Raw genomic sequence first — 26,840 nt, forward strand, 5'->3', positions numbered from 1 at the left:
AGACACAGAGAAGATTCGGGACTCCATCTTTGACCAGCCTCGTGGTGGCTCTCCTGCCTTCATCACTTCTCCACCTAAAGCCCAAGGCTTCCTGAGATCCTCCAGAGAGTTAGCCCAGACATTAGACATAGTCTTTGATCCAGTGGCCCTTGTGGCCTGGAACACCCGTCCTTCCTCATCTCCATCCACAGGTTTTCCTGGCTTCCTATAAGTCTCAATTAAAACCCCATCTAAAGGAAACCTTTCCCAGTCCCATTTAATTCTACAACTATTATTTCCTATTTCTCCTGTGGGCAGGTAGGTGGCGCCCTGGGGCACAGAGTACCAAGCCTGGAGTCCAGCCTAGATCCTTACTGGAGGTGTGACCTAGGCACACCACCTCCCTCTACCTCAGTTTCCTCATCTGCAAAATGAACTGGAAAAGGAAAGCACAAACCAGCGTCTTTCTTGAGAAAATATTAAATGACGTCACAAAGAGTCAGCAATGACAGAACCCCCACCACATTTATCCTATGTACAGGCTGCATGCCTGTCTGTTTCCATGCCATCTCCCTATTAGATTGTGAAGTCCTGTGAGGGCAGGGACTGTTTTTTGCCTCTTTTTGTATTTCCAGGACTCACTATAGCGCCTGGAATACCGCAGGTGTTTAATTAAATATTGATTGAGTGAGCACTGGGAATGCTATGCTTTCCTCTGCATCAAAGCAACTTAGCTTTAAAATCCCAGGCTGAATCTGGTCTGACTATTTTAGATCCCAGTGATCTCTCCCTTATGTGCTTGACTTCTGTGCTGGTGTTCAGCATTATATAGCCTAGTTGAGCTTTCTTTGTCTCCTATTTGGTAGTGGGGGTTTCTCCAACTAATCCTAAACTATCAAGGAAAAAGTATATTATATATTTTATATTGCACAAAGAGCGTAGCACAGGTCTGAATACTTAGTAGGCCATCATTTGTTAACTGATAGGGCAATTTAGATAATCAAGAAATATAGAAGGAGAATTCTGGGAAGATGGCACAGTAGGTTGGCAAATTTCAGCTCTCCCAATTTCCCTCACAAACGGAACAAATTTGCACCTCAGGGCAAACATAGACTAGTGAAAAACCAAGATTTGGGATATAACAGGGGTCCTCCTGATACAGTTGGACAAGATCTGAAGAAAGACCCCTGTACAGGGATTAATCTGTCTGAGGTGCAAACACCTGAGGGTCAGCTCCACAGAAACACCAAGTGGGAATCCTTCAAGCTAGCTGGTTGTAACTGAAACTTCACCAAGGACCACAGAAACTTGCACCTCCCAGACTATTTGTGGTGTTGGGGTTTGAGTCTGGGAACAGAGTGGACAATGGCTGATTGGGAACCCCGGGCCAAGCTGTGCTGCTAAGACATGGCCCTGGGTAAGAGGGAGCCAGCACCTGGTGAGTGCAGAAGCACATAAACCAACAAAGAAAGCATCCCATCATTGAAACATATTATGGAAACAGGGAAAACTGGAATTCATCTTCAGAGGACACTTTAGTTAAAAAAAAAAAAAGAAAGAAAGAAAGACAAAAGAGTAATGTGAAATGGCTCCCTGACAAGAAAGAATTCATAGAACAACTTAAAAAAGAATTCAAAAAACAAAGGAGTGGCATTGAGGAAAGCTAAATTTAAAAAAAAGTAAAATCATCCAAGAAAAACAAGAAGATTATGAAAAAAATTTAACCAATTAAAAAAAGAGGTATAGAGTGCCAAAGATGAAAATAACTCTGAAAATTAGAAATGGGCAAGAGGAAGTCAGTGAAGCTATAAGAGATAAAGAAATAATAAACAGATTATAAAAAATGAGAAAACAGAAGAAAATGTGAAACAATTCATAAAAAAACAACAGATTTGCAGAAAAGATCAAAACCAGAAAATATAAGAATTGGGCTGCCAGAAAATTATGACCAAAAAGAGAATGTTGACACAATAATGCAGGAAACAATCTTAGAAAATTGTGCAGGAGTGACTGAACATAAAGGGAAAGCTGAAATAGAAAACACCCATCAATGACCCTTTTTGGAAAACAAATTTTGAAAACTCCCAAATCAAAGAGAAAAATTTTTAAGAAACAAGAAAAAAAATTCAAAAGAAAGCTACAATTAGAATTTACAAGACTTATCAGTAGCTACAATAAAAAGACCTCAGGTCTTGGAATAATATCTACAGATAAGCAAAAGAACTAGGCCTTCAGCCAAAAATATCATATACAGAAAAATTATCTACAATTTCCTACGAGAAAAAAAAAATGGACATTCAACAATTTGCAGATTTTCAGGACTTTCTATCAACCAAACCCGAACTTAACAGGAAATTTAACATGTGAGAGTCAGTATCAAAGAGCAATTTAAAGGAACATGTTGACATGGACAAATTGTTTAAATATAAACAAATTATTTATGTTTTTTTCTATATGGGAAATATATATACTTTATGTTTAAGATTTACATAAACAATAGGGTAAGCTCAAAAGAAAGATTGGCAGAGAAAAGACAAAAACAGAAATGTTATACAAATGAGGTGCAGAGGAAGAAGAGACACAGGCATTAGGTGGGAGAAGTGGGGGGAGGGCTCATAGTTCTGAAAAACTAGTTAACCTGGAATGGGTTCAATAGGCAACACTACATATACATAAAGGTATATCACCTTCCAAAATCTATAAAGAAATAAGGGGGGAGAGAGAGAGGCAGAAAGGATGAGGGAAGAAGACAAGGGAGGAATCCCTAGTAGCCAAGTTATGGAGCAGAATTTAATGAGTCAGCAGGGATAGCAAACTCATGTGTGTATCTGGTGTGTATGTTTCTGTGTGAATGTATATATCTACAAATGTATACATATATATCTTTTCTTAACTGTAGGTTGCTTGGAACTTGTGAGGGTGAGGAAAGGGTGAGAAGATACATCTATGTGTGTATGTATGTGTGTGTATATATATATATATATATATATATATATATATATATATATATATACATACACATAAACATATTCTTTCTTAACTATAGCCTCCTTGGGAGGAGGGGATGAAAGAAAATTAAGGTGTGCCACAGAGAAAAAAAGAACAATTCACAAGGAAGTAAAGAAAAACTAGACATTCATGAATATAATTTCTTCTACATATATATATGTAATTAAATTGGTATTTGTTGCTATATATTTTGAATCCTCCTTCATGTTCAGTTGGGCACATGATAACATTCTCTTTTGCTTTGTACTGTTTTTCTGTTTTTCTTTCTGCTTATTCTGTTTCTTCAAATAAAATACACTTAAAAAAATATATAGGACATTTTGAATAACAATGATGAACTATTCTTTACATACCTTTTCTTTTGCTTCTGTTTCATCACTAAATTTTTCTAGTTGACTTTCTAAATTTTTAATTTTCTTCTGAAGTTCATCTATCATACTCTGTTTGTTATCTACAGTAGGCTTGCTCTGAAAAGTTAAAGGACACATGCATTTTAATCAATAAAATATCGAAATAAAATGTAAAGTAATATTTTATTATGGGAAATATTTTGAAAACATTTTTACATCTAATAAAAATAAACAATACTATACAATATGTATGCACTACCAAGTATAACTTTCTGTACCTCAGTAAGAAAAAGGCATACTATTGCTACTACTCTAATTCTAAATGTCACTTAATAAAAGATAGCCATTTTAAGTAAACTGATCTGATAACCAGTTTTGATTACATAGGTAGAGTTTCAATAATGACAAGTTGAAGTAAAATTTTATATACAAAAATTGATCTACTGCCACATAAATGGTTAAAGTAAGAGCTAAAATATTATACACATGGAAAATCTTTACCTGCAATCCAAAGGTTAACCTTTTAATTCGCTTTTTCAGTTCTTCATTTTCTTTTTCTAATTCTTCTTTTTCTCTTAGTATTTTATTATAAGCTTTCTGTTTTTTCTGCATTTCACTGTTTAAGTCATCCAACTGTTTATTGAGAGAGTCCTCTCTGCTTTTGCTTGTTTTAAGAGCTTCTTTACATTTCAGAAGGTTTTCACTTAAATCTTCTATATGAATCTTTACAGGGATGGGAAAGAGAAAGAGAAATATTTTGTTTATAAGTCATGTTTTGTTTTTACAAAATAAGACTGATTAACTATTTTTATATCACTCTTTCTGGCAAAATAACTTGATCACATGCATCCCAAAATGAAACTTTTTAATAAGAAAATCGAGCAAAGGTAGCCAAGATAGCAACTATATTTGATAAGGTATATAACATTTTGCCTGTTAGTCTTTTACTCTGGGGAAATGTTTCATCTATTCCCCAGAATCATCACTATCCTTTCCATAATTAAGGCTTTAGTTTCACTATGATCTTCTCATTTCACACTATTATAGCCATTTTATACATAGATATAGATAAATAGTTAGATACATACATACATAGAGATAGAGATATATAATTATTTCATTGCAGCAAAACATATTAATGTTCCATATCCCTAAATTCCTTATACTCATCATTTCTCATCATGCAACAATATATCAATAACATTTACATGCTACAATGTTTTTTTGCGTGTGGTTTTGTTTTGTTTTGTTTTGTTTTTTGTTTTGTCATTCCCTAATTAGGGATCATGTGTTTTCTTTCCAGCCTTTGCTTACCTACAGAAAATTCTCATGAATATTCTATTAGACAATGAGTGCTAATTTCTCTATTTGACCTCCTTGAATTATCTGCCCAGCAGGGAGACTGCTAGCTAGATCAAAAGCACCAACAGTTTAGTCCCCTTTCTTACATAATTTTAAGCCAATATCTAAAATGGCTGAACCAAGTCATCATTCTCCTAAGAGCACTTCCAGTCTTTTTAAAGCCTTTGTGTGACATGACTGTTTCAGTTTTCTGTCCCTGCTGCCCAATAATTTCAGAACAAAACTTAAGTTTTTTTCCTTTGCAAGCCTTTCTATGATGGATTTGGAATGTTTTTCCTTGGGTCATTTATACTCAGCAATTCTTCTTTTGAAAATCACTTCATATCTGATTTTTCTTGTGCAGCAAAATAATTGTATAAATATGTATACATATATAGGATTTAATGTATATATTAGCATGTTTAATGTAAAAAAATTTTAAAAAAAGAAAATTATTTCATATATTGAAGTATATCTGTTTCTGTCAATTTCTTATAAAGTTTTGATACTGAACTTACAGCAGTGATCTTTAATGCAAATATTTTCTACATTCAGATTTCTTTTTATCCTTGTTCATTAACTTCACTCAAAAGTAAAAGTTTAATTATATATAACTGAAATGGTCTATTTTGCCTTTTATTCTTAACTTAAGCATTATCCTTTTAGTTATAGTGGTGAAGTATACCCTGTACTTCCTATTTTTTAAATGATGTAACCTGTTATATTCATGTTGTTTACCCATTTATTACCCAGTGTCATATATAGTGGTTGGTCTAAAACTAATTTCTGTCAAATTGTTTTACATTTTTCCTAGCATTTCTTGTCAAAAAATGCAATCTTCTACAAATAATTATGATCTTGAACAATAACTACACATAGTTATTGACCTCTGCAAAAAAAGGCCAGGGAACTCTTTAGTGGGAAAGCCAATCACCAGAAAAAGAATAATTTGTTATTCACAAATCAAAAATATGTGCATTTAGCAAATTAAGACAACTCTGAGATACCACTACACACCTGTCAGACTGGCTAGAGTGACAGGGAAAGATAATGCGGAATGTTGGAGGGGATATGGGAAAACAGGGACATTGATACATTGTTGATGGACTTGTGAACACATCCAGCCATTCTGGAGAGAAATTTGGAACTATGCTCAAAAAGTTATCAAACTGTGCATACCCTTTGATCCAGCAGTGTTTCTACTGGGCTTATACCCCAAAGAGATACTAAGAAGGGAAAGGGACCTGTATGTGCCAAAATGTTTGTGGCAGCCCTGTTTGTAGTGGCTAGAAGCTGGAAAATGAACGGATGCCCATCAATTGGAGAATGGTTGAGTAAACTGTGGTATATGAATGTTATGGAATATTATTGTTCTGTAAGGAATGACCAGCAGGATGATTACAGAGAGGACTGGTGAGACTTACATGAACTGATGCTAAGTGAAATGAGCAGAACCAGGAGATCATTATATACCTCAACAATGATACTGTTTGAGGATGTATTCTGACGGAAACGGATCTCTTCGATAAAGAGAACTAATTCAGTTTCAATTGCTCAAAGATGGACAGAAGCAGCTACACCCAAAGAAAGAACACTGGGAAATGAATATAAACTGCTTGCATTTTTGTTTTTCTTCCCGGGTTATTTCTACCTTCTGAATCCAATTCTCCCTGTGAAACAAGAGAACTGTTCGATTCTGCACACATATATTGTATCTAGGATATACTGTAACCTATTTAACATGTAAAGGACTGCTTGCCTTCTGGGGGAGGGGGTAAAGAGAGGGAGGGGAAAATCGGAACAGAAGTGAGTGCAAGGGATAATGCTGTAAAAAAAATTACCCTGGCATGGGTTCTGTCAATAAAAAGTTATTAAAAAAAAAAAAAAAAGGAACAGGCTTTAGGTTTGTAGAACTGAGTCACTGAAGGCTTGTGAAGGCAATTTTTTTAAAAAAGCAATTTCATACAGAGTTAGGATAGAGTATTTGTGAGCCCTAGGGAAAATATGAAAAATATCTTTCAATATTTTGATCAACTTTCTCTTTATGCAATTTAACTTATCACATAAACACCTAAATGACACAGAAAATAAAATTTTCTGCCGTAAAAAAATGTGCAATAAAATATATTATATATTGTACCCCATTCACTAGGTTAGCTCACCTATATAATGAAATAAATTTGTCTTTCAAGAAAACTTTTAGTTTACAAATAAATGCTGGTGCTCACCTGGAGATCTCTAGTATGGCGATCAACAATCTGCTGAACATTGAGATTTGCCTCTTTCTGGGATGCAGAAAGAATAATGCGTTCTTCAGCAGCAGCTGTCATTTCTGCTCGGAGCTCCAAAAGGGCTCGACTAAGGGCCTGAGGATATTCAAATCCATAAAACGCATTTCAGAAAAATGATACACACACACACACACACACACACACAATGAATTTCTAAAATAACTCAAGAGAAAAAGGTTTTAATAAAACATACAGAAATACATATTCACGTATATATTTCTTTCAGTATTTTGATGCCTCTTTGAGTTGACTGAGATGAAAACTGTCCCCACTGGTACCAGAGTAAAGCTCACCCTACTTTCTAAAAGTATTTCTTTTAAATTATAAAATCTTAGCTGATAGCTCATCTATTTAAATCCTTATTTGATACACATGTAAACCTATTTTTGAGTGCTGAATATTGGGAAACTAAGTTTGTCTCTTCAGGAGCTCAGATAGGTTTCATAACTTTAAGAACTTAAATTTGATACTGCAGAAAGTGATTATACTAAAAGTTAAAAATGGTGCTTAAAGTAAAGTAGTTCTCCTTGTGGCATCCATGCCTGTGCATTATCCCTGATCATAGGACTCAATGAAGAATATGTGGGAGAAAAAATGGGAGAAATGACAAACATTCTTACAAGAATAGTCTTAAAGTTTTTCTTTTAAAAGAGGAAATCTTTGGAAAAGAAGTTTATAGAGACAATTCTATAAAAAGTTATGGAGAAGCTGAAAGAAAAGACAAACAACACTGAGTAAACTTTATTTTTAGGAGGAAAAGAATTAAGATGTTAAAGAGATTGTTCTAACATGTGTAAAAAGAAGCTAAAGGATTTAGGATTGAGTTTCCAACCAAGTGAAGAGCTAAAAACCCCAAGCACTCTGAAATCAGGTGCTCTAAAGCACTGAATTAATCATGACTGGATGAGAAGTGATGGGATTAAGGCATCTGAAGTCAGACAACCTGGATTTAAATTGTGGCTCTCTCACTACCTAAAACATATTTTATATCTTTGAACCTCAGGTTTTTCATCTAGGAAAAAATTGGATTAGACTAAATGCCCTTTAAAGTCCACACTAGTTCTAAATTTATGCTCCTTTCCACCACACATCTATGACAGGATAAACATTTGCCACTCTAGGTATCTGTCCTCCAGTCCTATAGTACCTTTTCCAATTTGTAGGATTTTACAAAGAGCCCTGATAGTGGTTCAGCAATCATATCTGCAAGTTCTTTCAGGATGTGAACATGATGTTAAAGTCAAATTGACAAGCATTTATCATGTGCTTATTTGTAAAAGGATGTATGCTAAGTTTTGTAAACCAAAAGAAAGGCAAAAAATAAAAATACATACACTCAATAAGTCTTCAATCTAATGAGGAAGACAAGAAACAAACTCATATGGGAAAATAAGTTACAAGTGGGATAATTTAGAGATTGTCTTAGAGAAAGGGCATGAGATTAAGAGGATTTGGGAAGAGCTTCTTGCAGAAGATGGAATTTAAGGCTTGAAGAAAGCTAGAAAGTCAGGAGATAGACATAAGAAGGAAAAGAATCAAAGCATGGGAAAAGTCAATGAAAAGATAAAAAAAATCAAGAAATAGACTATCTAATGTGAGAAATAGCAAGAAGGCTGATGTATCTGGATGAACTTTAGAATATGACAAAAGAATTAAAGAATAATAAGACTGGAAAGATAGAAAGAAACTTGATTATGAAGAGTTTTACAAGTCAAAGAATTTTATATTTGATCCTGGAACTAACAGGAAACCACTAGAATTTACTGAATAGTAGAATGACATGGCCAGGCTTGTACTTCACAAAGATCGCTTTGACAGCTAAAAGAGGATAAACTGGAGTGGGGAGAGACTTGTAGCAGGAAGAGCAGGAGGCTACTGCAGTGGTCTGGTGTGAGGTTATAGGGACCTGCCCCAAGATGGTGGAAGTGAGAAGGATATGTATACCAGAGATGCTACCAAGGCAGGATTTGGGGGGGAGAAACTGAATATGGTGGATGAGAAAGTTGAGAATTGTTATGGGCCAGAACTCTACTTAAATAAAAGATTCTTATAAGGTGCTAATTCAGTGGAATTGATAAGACAATGGTTATCGAGTTTAGCATGGTGATTAATAGTTCTCTAAATTCAGTATGATTGATTTAATCTTATAACAAATAATGGTTTCCTAGTGATATAATGATTGGTTCACACTTAAAATAGAGCATATAAAACTGTAACAAACTCAGTCAGAGTGAGAGCCAGAGACAGACACAGAAGGGTTTAGAGAGAGACTCAGAAGGGCCAGACACAGAGTCAAAAGGGGACCCAGAGAGAGATTCATTCCATCTTCATCAGCCTCGTGGTGGCTGGCCTGTCCTCCTGCTCTCCCCACTGAGACCAAGGCAAGTCTGAAGGGCCTCAAGAAAGCTAACCAGGCCCCAAGCAAGGAAACTAGACTGGCAAGGAGCAAATAAAGAATTTGGACTTTAACACCTGGCTATTCTTGTGGTGATTAATCTACTGAAAAGAAGGCTGCCCCAGAGACCACCAGAAAACCAACAAGAACATTACAGAGAATGACACCCAAGTTAAGAATCTGGGTGACCAGAAGTATAAGAGGGGAATTAGGAAGAGAGAAGGTTTGGGGAAGATAGAAAATGAATTCTGTTTTGAATACATCTGAATTTAACATATCTACATAATATCCACTTCAAGATCTCTAATAGGAGGTTGGAATGAGAGAATGGAGGTAAGAGAGGGATTAGAGAGGATAACAGTCCATGAGAACTGATGAAATCACTAAGCAATATAATATAGAGAAAGAACAGAAGAGGACCAAGAATAAAGTCTTGGAGAATCCCCATCCATTGATCAAGCATAACCTGGGTGAACATCCAACAAAAGAGATTTAGGAGGACAAAGGAGGAGGACAAAGAGAGAGGAGTGCTAAGAAAACCTGGTGAGAGGAAGGTATTCAGAAAGGGGAATCAAGTCTCAAAGGCTACAGCAATCTTAGCCCAGGGACCTCAAGTCATCAAGGGAAGCTGCAAACTGGTTTTAGAATACCTCTATCTTCTCTTAGTTTACTGAGTACATTTAAAGCACTGACATTGGGCAAAACAGGTTTTCATACGGTTAAATGTAATTTAGAAAAGGCCATATTTTCCTGAGTTTAGCAATTAACAAGAAATCAAGAAGCTCTTTTCAACTGAAACAAAATGCTGAAATATATAAAGCAAATATTTTAATATTACCTTATAAATGACAGCAACATACTACATACTCTCTTGTATTAATAACGGTATTGCCAAGCCATTCTCCAATTGATAAATGGTCAAAGGATATGAACAGACAATTTTCAGATGATGAAATTGAAACTATTACCACTCATATGAAAGTGTTCCAAATCATTATTGATCAGAGAAATGCAAATTAAGATAGATTGGCTAAGATGACAGGAAAAAATAATGATGAATGTTGGAGGGGATGCAGGAAAACTGTGACACTGATGCATTGTTGGTGGAGTTGTGAACCATTCTGGAGAGCAATCTGGAATTCTGCCCAAAAAGTTATCAAACTGTGCATACCCTTTGATCCAACAGTGCTGCTACTGGCTTATACCCCAAAGAGATACTAAAGAAGGGAAAGGGACCTGTATATGCCAAAATGTTTGTGGCAGCCCTGTTTGTAGTGGCTAGAAACTGGAAATTGAATGGATGCCCATCAATTGGAGAATGGCTGAGTAAATTGTGGTATATGAATGTTATGGAATATTATTGTTCTGTAAGGAATGACCAGCAGGATGAATACAGAGAGGCTTAGAGAGACTTACATGAACTGATGCTAAGTGAAATGAGCAGAACCAGGAGATCATTATACACTTCGACAACGATATTGTATGAGGATGTATTCTGATGGAAGTGGATTTCTTTGACAAAGAGACCTAACTGAGTTTCAATTGATAAATGATGGACAGAAGCAGCTACACCCAAAGAAAGAACACTGAGAAACTAATGTGAACTATTTGCATTTTTGTTTTTCTTCCCAGGTTATTTTTACCTTCTGAATCCAATTCTCCCTGTGCAACAAGAGAACTGTTTGGTTCTGCAAACATATATTGTATCTAGGATATATTGCAACATATCTAACATTTTTAGGACTGCTTGCCATCTAGGGGAGGGGGTGGAGGGAGGGAGGGGAAAAACTGGAACAGAAACAAGTGCAAGGGATAATGTTGTAAAAAAAATTACCCTGGCATGGAGTCTGTCAATATCAAGTTATTATTAAATAAAATAAAATAAAATATTAAAAAAATAATAATAACGGTATTGCAAGATACTTACTTTTTGCTGTTTTTCTTTCAAGGCTAATTGGCTCTTGAGCCTCTCTACCAAATTTTTCATGGTGGCTGTTGGAGCTCTTGTGTTGGCTTCTTTCTGAACCTGTAATTCAGATTTAAAGTACTGCAACTCTCTCTCTGTCTGGGACATAGAATATTTTAAGTCTTCTATCTCAGCTTGCAGTTTTTTCACAACCTCTGCATGATTTTCTTCAAGGCTAGGACAAGCCAACAAAAATGCATTTAAATTACCTTGATTTTGCTAGGTGAATGTTTTCTGGGATAAGTGCTCCTTAAATGGACAAAAAAGCCTCTTTCACTGTATCACAAATGCAAAAAGAGACTCCTATAAGTATGAGCTTTCAAAACTAGAAAAGAACAATATTCTGTCCCAGGAAACACTTCTTCAACAAGGATTGCTAAGTGAGGGGGCTCTTCTTCTCCAAATTCATGTGCTTACTTTGCAAAGCTTTGAGACTGTGCAATTCTATTACTCAAGTCATAGTCTATGATAGAGACCATATTAGTCATCAATGTTTTCACAAGCTTTAACAATTAACTACAGTTTGAATGCCAATTTTGTTCCCATGATAAAATATTAAATTTTACCAAATTATGATGAAATTTATTAATCACCATGAGAAAAAATATGTTATTGCCAAATAATAAATGTTACTAAAGTTTTACATTTCCAAAGACTCTATTACCTAATTTTATAAGTGGCTATTACAACTGAATAAAAGTAATATATCTGGCAATGGCTTGTTAGGTAGTTGGGAACAACACAATGTTTTGGTTCCTCACTATGTTAAGTGAAAAGAAGATAATTAATCTTTTGATTGTGTCTAATTCTAGTATGTACAAGTAGGCATAGCTAAAGAAAGAGTATGCAAAGACAATTATACAAATTCTTAAAACCTGACTTATGGAGGAGTAGGTGTAGAGGGAAAGGGAAGTAACTTTAGTCTGATTTATTTTGATTATGGACAAAATAAATTCAATAAACAAACATCAAAAGTCCAATAACTGTCACAAAATATACCATATCTAACTGTATTTGTTGCTAATGTAAATATGAGGTTTGGTAAAATTTGAATAAGGTATTTCAAATGAAAATTAGAAGGATTTTAAAATATAAACATTTAGTTTATCTACCAGACCTAAATAATGCATAAGAATTAATCCAAACTCACTATATACACATAACAATTAAAATACATCCAAATGGCCTTATTCAGATACATTTTATATAATTAAAATACTATAATATTTTGTAAAATTGTATAAATACTAGTATAAAATAGTAAAAATACTATAGCTCTTAAAAATAAAGTTTTTATGCTAAAAGATCACTTATCTATAACTACCATTAAGTTTCTATTGCTGTTGGAGAGAAAACTTTTCTTTAAAATCATAATTTGTTAATCAAAACAATAAATTATCTCAATGATAAAAAAATTCTTTAACAGATGATTCTCTGTGAGAGGGAAAAGTGATAAATATGGATGACAGAAAAGAACTATCAATACAAATATAGCTTTCAGAAAGATCAGCTCTCCATATTGGACCAAGGCAAGACTTAACCTTAAGCTTTCTAATATCTCTCATGATAAACATTTCAATAGTAATCACAACAACTTTATAACATTTACCGGGTTCGGGTGCTTTCAAATTCTTTGACTTTAGTTAAAGTGATTTGTTTTTGCATATCTATTTCATGTGACATTTTCTTCATTTTAGTCAAAAGTGAAGAAAGAGAATTATCCTGTTCTGCAACTGTTTGTTCCATCTCTGCCAGACGCAGGAAATGCTTGCTGGTAGCAACTGGTACAGAAGGTTTTTTCATTAACTCCTATAAAATATGGATAGTGTTAATCATCTTTATGTTTAATACAAAATTATAATGACCACATTTTAATTTTATTTCTAAATTATTCAAACACTATAATCTGAATTTTTATCATGCTTTATCATTATAAAATTACAGATTCACTCTGCATCAATATACACAGGATTGCTCAATACTATCAATTGAGCAGAATGTTACATTTTAGATTTGAGATGAACTTTCCATGTTATATTTATGATAGGATTGATCATACTCCTAGACAGCTGTCAAACCATCAGGATGGCCATAGACTTTTTCTTCTTCTTAAGTATATTTTTTGAGCATTCAACTATATCCTAAGCTCTTTTTCTTGTTTCCAAATATAAACATATAACTAATTTGTCCTCAATATTTAAAAAATGAATGAAAAAAAAGACTAATTAGACATCATAAAGTTTTACTAGTTACTAATATTAATGCTGAGTGAGAAAAATTTAGAGAAAATTATGAAGACCAGCATAATAGGCCAAAAAAAGAAGAACTTGGTGAATACTGTACAACAATATCTGATGAATTCACTGTCCCATCATGAGTTCAAAATACTAAGATTGAAGCAAACCTCATGCTTCCCAACAGAGGGAGTATGTAATGGAATGTATGTATTTTAGACACTGACAATTTATTTATTTAGGTGATTAAATGGTACTTATTTGTTACAAGAGTATTTATTATTGATGAATGGAAGAAGCAAGGAGAGTTACCTGGAGGTCAGTAGATGGATGTGAAAAGGATGGACAAGGGGTAGCATGAAAACAAATAATATGGAACTAAATTTTAATTTTAATACTTATCCTTAAGCTTAAAAAAAGCCAATATGAGAAAAATCCATGTTCTGTGTCATTTATAAGACCACTGTTGAAGACACTAAGTTAGCAATACTATTTGAAACTTATATGAAGATCCAGATACTAAATTCTTTTCCTGATTGCAGAGCCAGTCAAAGCTAGTTTCTCATGATATTTGTATATTTTTGTATCATACAATGAGAACTATAGTGGCCAATTTATTTTCTTTTTTATTGTAAATATCAAGATATTTGCAGCTAAACTCAGTATACTGGATATGACTAGAAATTAAAGAAAATATACAGAGAATTGAGTTGAATTTATAAGAATATGAGCTATTTCCCATTGAAAAATAGTCAGATATAAACAGCTGTCAGAAGAAGTAATATAAACTATCAATAGCCAAAAAAAATAAAAAGTTCTAAATTACTAATGAGAAATGCAAATTGAAATAACTCTGAGGAAATCATCTTACACGCTTCCAGTTGGCTAAACTATAAAAAAAAAAAGAAAACTGACAAAAGCTGGAGGGGCAGTGGGAAAAATACATATTTTATCATACTCTCAGTGAAACTTTGAACTAGTATAGCCATTCTGCAAAATAATTTGGAACTATGCCCCACAAAACTATAAAACTCTTTATATCCTTTTGTTATGGGCCAGAACTCTGAACTTGAAACAACGGATTCTTACAAGATGCTAAGTAGAATTAATAAGACAATGGTTATCTAGTTTAGCATGGTGATTAGTAGTTCTCTAGTTCTGTACATGTACTTAGTACTTAATATAGTTCTACAAGATTGACACTTATTCTACAAGATTCACACCTACAATGATGTAATTAAAATACAGCATATAAAGCTCGGACAAACTCAGCCAGAGTCAGACTCCTAGAAGACAAAGGATTGGAGGTGGGAGCTCAAGTTCTCCAAGCCAAGAAGACAGATTCATTCCATCTTCATCAGCCTCGTGGTGGCTAGCCTGTCCTCCTGCTCTCCCCACCGAGATCAAGGCAAGTCTGAAGGGACTCAAGAAAGCTAACCAGGCCCCAGGCAAGGAAACTAGACTGGCAAGGAGCAAATAAAGAATTTGTACTTTAACACTTGGCTATTCTTGTGGTGATTAATCTGCTGAAAAGAAGGCTGCTCCAGAAACCTCCAAAAAACCAACCAGAACATTATACCTTTGATCCAACAATATCACTACTGGAATCTATAAAGACCTCAAAAAAGATTTTTTAAAAGAAGAAAAAAAAGATCTCATTTATACAAAAATATTCAGGAGCAGCTCTTTTAATGATGGCAAAGAATTGGAATTTGAGGGAGTTCACATTAATTAGGGAATAGCTGAACACATTATGGTACATAAATAGAATGGAATACTCCTGTAATGTAAGAAACAGTATAAAGGGATGATTTCAGAGAAATGTGGGAACAGTTGTATGAACTTATGAAAATGAGCAAAATGAGGAACTGTTAAGATCAAACAACTTTGAAAGAATCATTTAACTGACCAAAGTACTACTGATTCATGATGAAACATGTTAATCCACCTGCAGAGAATTGAAGAACTGAATACAGATCAGAGCACATGTGTATGCACACACATACTATATATATATATATATATATATACATACATATATACATATATGTATGTATATATACACACACACACACACACACACACACACACATAGATATAATATCTAAGTAGGAAAAAAGTAAGTATTTAAGAGAAAAAAGGAAAGATACATGCAAAGAAATACAGTTTCTTCCATGTGCATTGCCTTTTCACTAGACAGAAAACAGTTACAGAAAAGGAGAAGGTTTACACAATCAACATGTCCTTCCCTGTACATTTTCAGTTTAAGGAAGTCATTTACTTATATTTTAATTTTTTTTAAATCACATTTCAAGTACCAATAATATCAAGGACTTTTTCATACTTGTGAAAGAAAAATAAACAATAAATTATAATGTCTTTATTTTAGAAAGTGAAAAAAAAATTTAATGTTTCAAAATTAACTTTACTAGGCTATGAAATGTTTCTAATGTCTTATAAAGTTATTTAAAAAATAATAATGATGTTAATATCAATAATAGCAATAATAATAATGAACATCATTTATATAGTGCCTGCTGTGTAATAGGTACTGTGCTGAGTGCTTTAAAAAAATTCTCTTTATTTCATTTCCACAAATACCTCGCGAGGTAAGTGCTATTGCTGTCCCTATTTTACAGTGAGGAAACTGAAGCACACAGAAGGTAAGGCCAAGGTCACACATCTAGTATGTGAGGCTGAAATTGAACTAAAGCCTTCCTGACTTCTGGCCCAGTCTTGTACTTTATCTACTGAACAAGCTCAAAGTCAAGAAACTTAGGAGTGTAAAAATGAAATTTGACCATACCGAAAGAAAACTGTTATCCTCAGAGAAATGGCAGTCTAATACACTTTTCAATCTATTCTGTGAGCCCTACAATAGGTTGGAGATGACAAAGAGCTTGAAGCCTTTTCTTTCACTTTCTTGCTTGCTTCCTGAGCAAGTTAATTACTCTCTTTGGATCACAATTATCCCATAGGAACCACAGAAGGGTGGGATATCTCTTTCAGTTCTTACAATTTTAATTTTTTTTTGGGGGGGGTCAGACTTAAATTTTGTTGTTTCAGGTCAAAATACTGTTAAAAGAGTTGGCTAATGTTTTAGGATGAATCATGATTTTATATTTTCTGAATGAGAATGGCCTGTTTAGAGATACTTGCGCCAGTTACATTTTCCTTCTTTTCTATTTTTTCACATTGTTGAAATAGAGAGACTGTCTGGCATGGGGGCAGAGAGAAGTTTGGAGTATCAGGAATCTGAATTCAAGCCTTGATCTCACCATTCAAAGTCTGATGGACTCAGACAACTCTTCAAAACATATAAGTTGCAGAGCAGGCATTGACTTATGCTTTTGGGTAGATAGAGTCTTCTTCTTGGGAATTCCTTACATCAATGAAAATTCAGGTCCAGACCAAAAATACCAAAGGTTGAAATGGAACCACTTTTTAAAACTGGTTTTAGGGAACAAGACTATTATCTATTGTACAAGCTAGTTAATGTCAGACCTTTTTTATACATAGTGACATGCCAAGGTGCTTTATTTACTTATATATATTGCCTTTATTAAAAGAGACAGGAATGAATACAATTTTAAAATTTATATAAACACTTAAAGCAAAATAACTAAATAAAAAAAGAAAAACTGAAAAAGATCTTACCATAGCTGTTTGTTTGAATTTGCTAAGTGAACTGTCAGCCTGAAGGTCTAATTTTTGATGAAGAATGAAAATATCTTCCTCATGCTTCTTGATAATTTCTCTTTGTTCCTGTTTAAACATTAAATCAGAGTTTCTTTACCTCTGAAGACTGTAGTATCATATAATTTCAATTTAAAGTAATATAAATATTTTATAATCTTTAAAATTTGAAGCATAATAACATCTTGCTTCTCTGCTTTGTTGTGTAAGGGATCTGACCCTAAAATGTAGGTGGCTGGCTAGGTAAGCCCTCTTTAAATTGGACTTAGACACAAGATTTTAAACATAAGATAAACTCAAAACTAGAAAGCTGGCCACCAGCAGATGAATTTTTCAACATCAGCAGTTTTACAAAGTAAATATTCATTAAACACCTTCTTTGTGCAAGACAACATGTTAGGCACAAGGAAGGAAATAGTAGATATCATACACAAGCCTACCTCTCAAAGGATTTACAACCTAATGGCAATTCTAAAGATTAAAATTTATTTGTGTAGAATGAGAATCCAGCTGCTAAACTCAACAAAGTTCAAAGAAAAGTAATATTCTCTAAATCCCTATGAGGTAGAATATGTGTTTGTACATGATTGAGCTCTTTTGAAAACAACAGAGGGCTAGGTCTCATGAACTAGTACATCATTATGTGGTACATGGGCCTAGCCTTGCATTTAATAAAATATTCTTCATAGTTAAAAAAAAAAAATTACCTTCAAAGTCACTTGTGTTCTCTGGGAAATTCTTAAAGGTTCAAGATTTTTTTCTTTCCAGATCATGGGAAACCTCTAACTATTCATCTACCTAGGTTTATTCTACTTTTTCCCTTCTGCCTTCACTTTATTCCAATTTTCGTTTGTAAACACAAATAGAAGCACTTATTTGATCATCTTATCTCTTGTTATGTCCACATATAAGAAATTCTCACAAACACAAACTTCAATTTTATTGACTAATCAGAGTCAAGTAATTCTTCCTAAAAGAGACATTTTGAAATTACAAAGTAAACTCTCTCCCTCCTTAGCAGTAAAAAAGACAAAAAAAGCTTTTTATGAAAATCACCCTGTGCTACCACTCAGGTACCTCTCTGGCTTTTTCTAGTAGATCCTGGTATTTCTTTAAGACTTCTTCCTTTTGATTTAATCTTGCTTGCATGTTGGCAATGGCCTGGTGAGCAACTTTCAAAACCCGATGGCTCTCTGGGTCTTCTTCCTTTCTACTGAGGTCAGCCATCAGTCGCTCTCGTTCTGCTGTTGCAGGCAGGCGAAGTCTGAGTTCATTGATTATTCTGTCCCTTGATAGAACATTTTGTTCTGCTTCCCGTAAGGCAGACTCTTTCTCCTTCAGTTTCTATAACATAGAAAATTATCACTCAATAACATATCATTTAAAAGACCCATATTTTCCTCATGATTTAACACAATTTTTTATTCAGTTCTAAACAGAACTCCAGTACTAGTTATAAAAAATACTGATTAACTATAAAAACCTGTCTATATTTAAACAGAAAGGAAAAACAGATTATACTGAAGTTATATTAGAATCAGATACATGTGCTGTTAGACTAAATCAACCTCCCAAGTTAACTACTTTGAAAGAAAACAGCCCACTAAATGTGAAAAATTCTGGCATTAATTAATTATCAATTAATTAAGCAAAGGTTAAACAAATAGATTAGAAAAAGGGTTAAAGATGAAAGAGAATACCATAATCTAACTCAATCTAATATCTCTAGACTAAAAAAATGGAGGTAGATACAAGACATAGAATTGTTTATAATTTACCTAGAAAATTTAACTCTTGCATTAGTGACCAATGTAGGATGTCAATAATGTCCAAAGACAATATTAACCATCAAATATTAATATATTCTTACCATTACAAAAGGCAACATACAGTTATTTTATAAGGTTATTTCTAACACATAATAAAGCAGGATGATGGAAGATGAAGAAATATACTCTTCCAGATAGCAGCAAATAGTGTCAAGAACAATATGATATCTAGCCAATCTGGATCAAGATGGCTAGGAATACATACAGATGAATGAATGAAGGAACATTTATTAAGCACTTCCTATGTACTAAGAACTGTGTTAAGTGCTAAAAGACAAAGAACAAAAAATAAAAGTGAAAGATCCAGCATTTTCAAAGTAACAACATTATTATATTAGCAATAATCATGTAACATCAGAGTGACATATCTTTATATGTGAATAGGAGGAAATATAATTGATTTAATAAACTGTAAAATATACCTCTACTTCAATGTTTTCCCATTGAATAATCTCCTTAGGAAGAGTTGAAACACAAAAAGTGTTCCCTTCTTTGTTATTAACTTTAAAATCTATAACAAAATTTTTTTGACTATCTCCAATTGTGATGACCACGTATTTTAAAATCAGCCGGAGTCAGGAATTCAGATTAAGGGAAAATCTTCAATCTTTATTCTTTTTGAGGTGAAGGGGATTAGCAATGTGAGCAGCTGCTACAGGAACCAGCCAGCTGTCTCTTCCGCCTCTCTCTCTGGCCCTCTGCCTCCACCCACCAAAATCATCATTTCCTATACAACACATCAGGCCTTGCACAAAGAGTGAGCGGGGGCCATTCTTTCTCCAAGCATATATATTAATAGAGTATGGTCCAATTACTATTTAGCCTCACATGCTTGGGACCTCAGTGCATCAACTTGAGCTTCAGCCCATAACATCCAATAATAGCAAATTTTGATTCTTTGGAAGTTTGATTTTTGAATAAATTCCAAAGCTATTGAAAGACAAGTGTGACAAATAAGACGGGTGACTGGGCAACTAAATGGCACAGTGGACATAGCACCAGTCATGGAGTCAAGAGGATCCAAGATCAAATCCATCCTCAGACAATGAAGACTTCCTAGCTGTGTGACCCTGAGCAACTCACCCCCAATTGCCTCATGAAGAAAATGATAAGATGGGTGATCAAATGGGAAAATGTTATGTTTGATCAAAATGAAGTATGACTACAAAGTAATGATATTAATTTTCTTATATGTCACATAATTATGAACATAATTACAAAAAAGGAGTTCTAAAAATGGTATGGGCAACAGCAACACAATGTGATGAGCTAAATCAACCTCCCAAGTTAACTACTTTGAAAGAAAACAGTCCATTAAATGTGAAAAATTCTGGCGTTCAAAAAAAATGGGTCTTATCACTTTGATGCAGGGATACTAGTTTTGGGTATTCCCAATACACAATACTGCGTCTCCCAACTTGAACATTATTCTGAGTTGTCTCCCATGCCTGCCATTCTTCCTTCTCCTTCAATTCTACCTTCAAGCATTTCTGACTTCCTTCAATTGAGAAAAGAAAAAAAAGTGATATTTACATAGTGCTGTCCAATGTCGGAGTGTTGTGCTGAGTGCTTTAAAAACAATGTCTCATTTGCTCCTCATTTGCACAACATTGCTATGATGTGATAGTGTTTGTTGCTAAGTTGTTTTTTAGATGTGTCTGACTCTCAATTCCCTTTGGGGTTTCCTGGGAAGAAATATTGGATTTGTTTGCCATTTCCTTCTTTAGCTTATTCTTCAGATGAAAAACTGAAGTAAACAGAAGTTCAAAGACCTGCCTAGGTGAATCCTGAGAATGGATTTGAACTCGTGAAGATGAGTGTTCCTCCTTCCAAGTCCAGAATTGTAGCCAGTGCCACCTTCAAGTCTCAATCAAAGACCTTCCTTCTGCAAAAAGCCATTTCCAATCCTTAATCTTAGTGCCTTTTCTCTGAGATGGCCCATACCCCATAAATTCTTCCCTATACATCTTATTTGTGAATAGCAGTTTCCAGGAAATCTTCCCCATTAAACTGTGAGAACAGGGAGTGTTTTAATTTCATTGGATCCATTCTGCTTACCACTATGCCTGACACATGGAAGGAGCTTAATAAATGCTAGATGATAGGTTCATATCCTACATGAAAGATGAAACTGGGATGACCTGCTAGATGAAATAAATAGTGAAAAAAGAAAATCTGAGCTGAAATAATTTTAAAGGCACTAAGAACATTTTCCAAAGGGAAATCCAAAAACAATGACAACACATATGGAGCTTTTCCTAAAGAAAACAAAATACTAGTAATCCACATGCCAGCTTTTTCATTTGTATAAAATCTTTAGGAGTATGATCTGCATGTATCTAAATAGTATCCTTAATTTTAATAAAACCAACAGCACAAGAAACTAAAAGGTAGGTTCTTAAAAGCACCATCCTGTTTAAAGATCATATGATTTTCATGACCAATCCCTTCTCTGGGGTCTCTGTCAACTCTCTTTAATTTGTAAGCTTGCCAATTTTCTAGAAACCATCAGGATAAGTAAGCTTATCAGATCTGAAAAATGAGCCTGTTTAGGATTTATAGTTTCTAAACAAGGAATGCATTTACTAAGAATCTATGAGCAGAATCTATAAGCTTGTACACTTTAAAAATAATATATTTAGCCCTAAGCTGTAATTAGTAGAATTTGTTATTAAAGATGAAATCTCTTGGGAATGAAAGTGATATTTTTTCGAGTTTTGAATTTGATTGCCTAATCATTAAGTCAGTAACCCATCATTCGAGAGAAATGACATAAGTTACTCAAAAAATGCATTCCTTAAATGTCTAGATGGACAACTTATGTGGACAAGAGCTGGAAGGATAACCTTGGCCTCTGCTTAGGGTGGGATCCTTCTGATTCAGTTTCCCAGTTCTGTTTCTTTGTTTTCCACCTGATTATTCCTGAGTCTGGCTATGAGATGGAATTATTACTGCACAATCGACTGTCAAACAGATCTAAGGATCCTGTCATTCAGGCTGAGAGCTGAAGTACCAGTTTTTGATTATAATCATGTGCTTTTTCCTCTTACTGCAAATTTTTATAATTAGAGCAAATGGTCAGTAGAAGCCATGAGTCCAATACAAGTATCCCAGAGGATATGATGGTTTTCTAACTTAGCTCTTAAAGACACTTTCCTTTGCATATCATTGCAAAAAGACTCACAATTTTTTTTTTTTTTGCCTTGAAGGAGCAAATCCAGAGTAATATAACCCCCCACCAATTAATATGGACAGTCATGAACATAACATGGAGGTACCTCAGAGCTTCCATGACAGCCCCCACATATTTGGACAGGCCCTAGCTATCCAGAATGTAGATGATATCTTGATCTGCAGCCCCATCCAAGAGGCTTTTCTGGCTGCAGCCACAGAAATCCCTATCTTCTTCCCCTATCCCGCCCCCCCACCCTCCCAGGGCTATGAAGTTTCTTTGTCCAAAGGCCCAACATTGTTTATCAGTTTGTCAATCACTCTCTGAACCACTGTGTAAATGAGGAAAGGAAGGCAAAGTTATCCTGTGGTGACCCTTTCAGGCTAAGCCACTCCCCCTGGGGCTTCTGCCCAGAAAGTTGAACTCACTGTCCTTACTACGGCTTTGGAACTAAGGAAAAGAATGAGAATGAACATCTATAGACTCCAAATATGATTTTCACATTTTGCACACTCATGGAGCTATATAGAAAGAAAGAGAATTTTTGACAGCAAAACATTCTATTAAATATGCAAGGGAAATTCTATAGCAAGCTGGCTACCAACTAGAGAGGTTTCTGCTATGTTTTATAAAGGACACCAGAAGGGAGATTCAATTCAGGCCAATGGGAACAGGCTTACAGATTCAGCTGCTCATGCTGCTGCCTATTTGTTCCTGACTATGGCACCTTTACTTCCCTAGCTCCCTGACTCTTATATCCCTTCATATAATTCTCTGAGGAAGAAAGCAGACACATCCTTTCTTCTTTTGGGTGGTTTCAAATACCTTTAGGCCAGCCTCTAATCCCAGAGGCAACTCTGTGGGAACTTCTTTTTGGCCAAGTGAGTAGCTTGGGAAAAAATGCTCTCGAATCCCATGTGAAACCTATCTTCACTGTTCACAAGCTAGGAGAAACAATTAAACATCCATCAGGTCTATTCAGTTTATACCCAAATAAATTCTGAAAGGACTGTTAACCCTTCCCCTCCTGAATCCTATCTGGAGGAAGGATACATATGTGAGGAGAACTGGAAGATGGATTTTACACATATACTTCCACAGTTTAGAAGTTGAAAAGCTTCAAATTGCTTTTGGCTTTTGTTGATACCTTTACTATTTAGTTAAAAGCCTTCCCTCTTAAAACTGAAAAGCATTAGGAGGCATCAAAGTGTTTGCTAAAAGAAAACATACCTGACTTTGGCCTACCTAGCTCTTTGAAGAGTGACAATGGCCCAACCTTCATTTCTCTTAACTCAGAAGGTGGCTAAGGCACTTAAGATTATTTATCATCTCCACCCAGCCTTTAGGCCTCAGTCTTCTGGAAGGTGGAGAAAATGAATCATACTCTTAAGTGAATCCTTAGTAAACTGTGCCTGGAGACTCTAGAGAATTGGATGCAAACTTGAAGGGATCCCCAGCTGGACTCATGGTTCCAGAATTAAATGCGCCACTCCTGTTACTTATTCTCCCTCAGACATTCCTGAATATTCCTGTGAACCCCTAGAGGACCTGAAATACTTTTTCTCAGGAATCTTGGAAACACTGGAAACACACTAGATAGAAAAGAGTGAAATTATCTGTGTCCTTTCCCTCACTCTAGCTTTTTTTCTTATTTTCCACTTTTTCCAGGTGTATCTTTAACAACCCTCCAAAGTTGAGAGCTTTGCTCTTAGTATTTTCTCTCCATCTCTCTTGGTGTTGCTCTGAGGGCCTCTACCAGTGGGGTAATAACTCCTTAAGTCTTTAGTCAGGCTATGGAACTTTATGGGCAGTGGAGCATTCAGGATTTTTGGGTGGCCCTTCAGCATCCTCAAGGCAGCCCACAGATGGGATCTGATGCAATATTTACAAAGACCCCATTCCCAAATGTCACGATCTCCACCCTGGATGCCACTGCATTTGTACTAGCTACCTCCACATGGAAATAACTTTAACCTGACTATCTCCTGTTTTCTTGCCAGAAAGTATCTCTTACCTACATTTAATTGTAAGATATCCATTCCAAAATTATTCTGGCAAACTCATTCATGATGCTTCTACACCACTTTTTCTTCAAGCTTTTTCATAACCTCCTCACAACTATTTGTTTCCTCCAAACTCCAAGTTATGAACTTTTATTTGTTCACCCTGAATATCATCATCTAACTTATTCCGACACCTAGCACCTCTCTGAATGCTGCCATCACCATCTTCAATTTGCATGTCTCCCCCTCCTCATTTTGGACTCCACTAGGCAGGAGCAGCTCTTACACCCCTTATCAACATGAAGCAGCTCATGAAGATAAGATCTCCATCCCTTTGTCTCAAATGAATTTGGGATGCTTGAGAGGGAAATGATATAATATAGCTTCTAGGAGAGACTTTGGAATCTGAGGAGAATGAATTCCCTCACTCAACCTAAGACTAACAATCTATCTGATTCTGGGGTCTTCTGGCCTTGAGGGGCTTCCACAGATTGGATTCCTGGGACAGTAGTGGGTGGACCATTCCTCAATTGCTGACTGTTAGAAAGATAAACTGTTGGTCAGTGAAATGAGAGTGAAATTCCTGAGACCACTCCTTGGTTCTACCTCTGGGCCATAAAATTAGCATATCTATAACATCAGGACTAGATAAAAGTGTCTCTTTGCTTCTGTTTCTTTGCTAAATCCTCTTGGAATTTAGACTGCTTGAATTGGCACTACAATTACAATAAACTTTGCCCCCTTGACTTAGAAATGGGTTCAAGCTTGCAAATTCTTTTTTAGAGACACCATGAAACCGATCTGTGACCCCAACTTTTAGGGGTACCTTCCCAACTTCAACAGAGAGTCATCAAGAAACAATAAAATAAAGCCAAATGAATGAAAATGTAAAAGATTTCAATAGAAAAACAGTTGTTTGTCTGGAAAACAGACTGAGGAAAGATAATTTAAGAATTATTGGATTATCTGAAAAGCATGATTAAAAAAAGAGAGAGCCTAGACATTCTATTTCAAAAAATTATAAAAGAAAACTTCCCCAATGTCCTAGACCCAGTGTGTAAGACAGAAGTGGAAAGAACCCACCAATCACGTCCTGAAAGAGATCCCAAAATAAAAACTCCCAGGAATATAAAATACTACAAGTGGCCAGAAAGAAACCATTCAAATGTTACAGAACCACAGTCAGGATTACACAAGATTTACCTTTAAATTTTAAAGAAGTGGAAAGTTTGGAATATGATATTCTCTAAAACAATGAAGCTGGGATTATACCAAGAATATCTTACTCAGGGGCAACTAGATGGCACAGTCCCACAACAAGTTTATCAAGTGGAGGAAAGGCATTCTCCAGTGACTCAATAAGGACTACAGCAGGAGTACCTCTGGCTTCTGCCAAATGGTTTGGGTTTCTCCTTCACAGTGGGGGCAGTTTCCAAATTGACCCAGAGCATGCAACCTTAGTACCAGCAACCAGGTTAGACCCAATCTTAAAAACAGCACTTGTGGTGGACTTGACATTTTATACCCCTGCCCTTAAGTCAGGAGGATCTGAGTTCAAGTCTAGCCTTATAGCTGTGTGACTCTGGGCAAGTCACTTAACCCCAATTGCCTAAAAAAAAAAAAAAAAAAAAGAAAAGAAAAAAAAAGAAAAGACTATCTTACCCAGAAAAACTGGGTATAATCCTTCAAAGGAAAAAACAGATATTTAATAAAATAGAGGACATTCAAAATTTCCTGAAGAAAAGACCAGAACTGAATAGAAATTTTGACTTTTAAATACAAGACTAAAAGGAAACTAAAAAAATAAAAAAGTAAACATGAAAGAGAAATCCTAACAGACTTAATAAGGTTAAATTCTTATATTAAAAGACAATACATGTAACTCCTAAGAAGTTTAGTATTATTAAATCAATAAGAAGGACTCTACATAAGCAGGTGACATGGGAGTGAGTCAATGAGTTTGGGATGATCACAGAAAAAGAAAAAAGAATGCATTGAAAGAAAGGGTAAGGGAGAAAAGGAATGGGGAAAATTATTGCAAGAAAGAGGTTTTACATTAATGGGGAAAATGAGTTAAGGTAGGAAAAAGCTAGCAATGTTTGAATATACCTCTCATCTAAATTGGTTTAAATAAGGAAGGATATAGAAAAATATTTAATTGGGTGTAATCATCTATCTTACCTAACAGGGAAGTAGGAAAAGAAAGAGAGGAGAAAAAAGTGGAGGGATGATACAGAGGAAGCTCCGAAGGCTGGTGAATATGGCCGTGGCAACGTAGGATAGTGTTTGTTCAGTCCCACACAAGTGGTGCCCATATGTGAGGCAGGATTAGGCCAGGGACCCCATGAGTCAGCTGGTCCGATCATGGGAAGGGTCTCATCTCAGTACTGATAGTAGATCTGGGAAGGAAGATGGGACAGATTTTTTTAGGATCCCTAATGGGAAGGTGCTGAAAAAAGAAGTTTATAGAGTAATAAAGCAAGAAGGAAGTGGATGTGACATCACAGGAAGAGTTAGTGGGAAAGAAGCAGGAAGTAAACAGGAAGAGGCAAGGATAAGATGAAGAATGAGGAAG

At 35.1% G+C, this 26,840-nt stretch overlaps 1 protein-coding gene across 3 annotated transcripts in view; it reads right to left on the bottom strand.

Annotated features, from left to right (window-relative positions):
- The window catches only part of CEP290 (centrosomal protein 290), a 63,697-nt gene that overhangs the window by 23,265 nt on the left and 13,592 nt on the right, over positions 1-26,840 (bottom strand). For all 3 annotated transcript variants that reach the window (XM_052001052.1, XM_052001054.1, XM_052001055.1), the window contains exons 6-12: positions 18,339-18,605; positions 17,223-17,330; positions 12,941-13,140; positions 11,293-11,506; positions 6,908-7,045; positions 3,840-4,061; positions 3,342-3,455 (exon numbers count right to left, since the gene is read on the bottom strand). In XM_052001052.1, the coding sequence (XP_051857012.1) occupies positions 3,342-3,455; positions 3,840-4,061; positions 6,908-7,045; positions 11,293-11,506; positions 12,941-13,140; positions 17,223-17,330; positions 18,339-18,605 (1,263 nt within the window). The remainder of the gene's footprint in view (positions 1-3,341; positions 3,456-3,839; positions 4,062-6,907; positions 7,046-11,292; positions 11,507-12,940; positions 13,141-17,222; positions 17,331-18,338; positions 18,606-26,840) is intronic.

This window comes from Antechinus flavipes, chromosome 5 (genome assembly GCF_016432865.1).
Source record: "Antechinus flavipes isolate AdamAnt ecotype Samford, QLD, Australia chromosome 5, AdamAnt_v2, whole genome shotgun sequence".
NCBI lineage: Eukaryota > Metazoa > Chordata > Mammalia > Dasyuromorphia > Dasyuridae > Antechinus > Antechinus flavipes.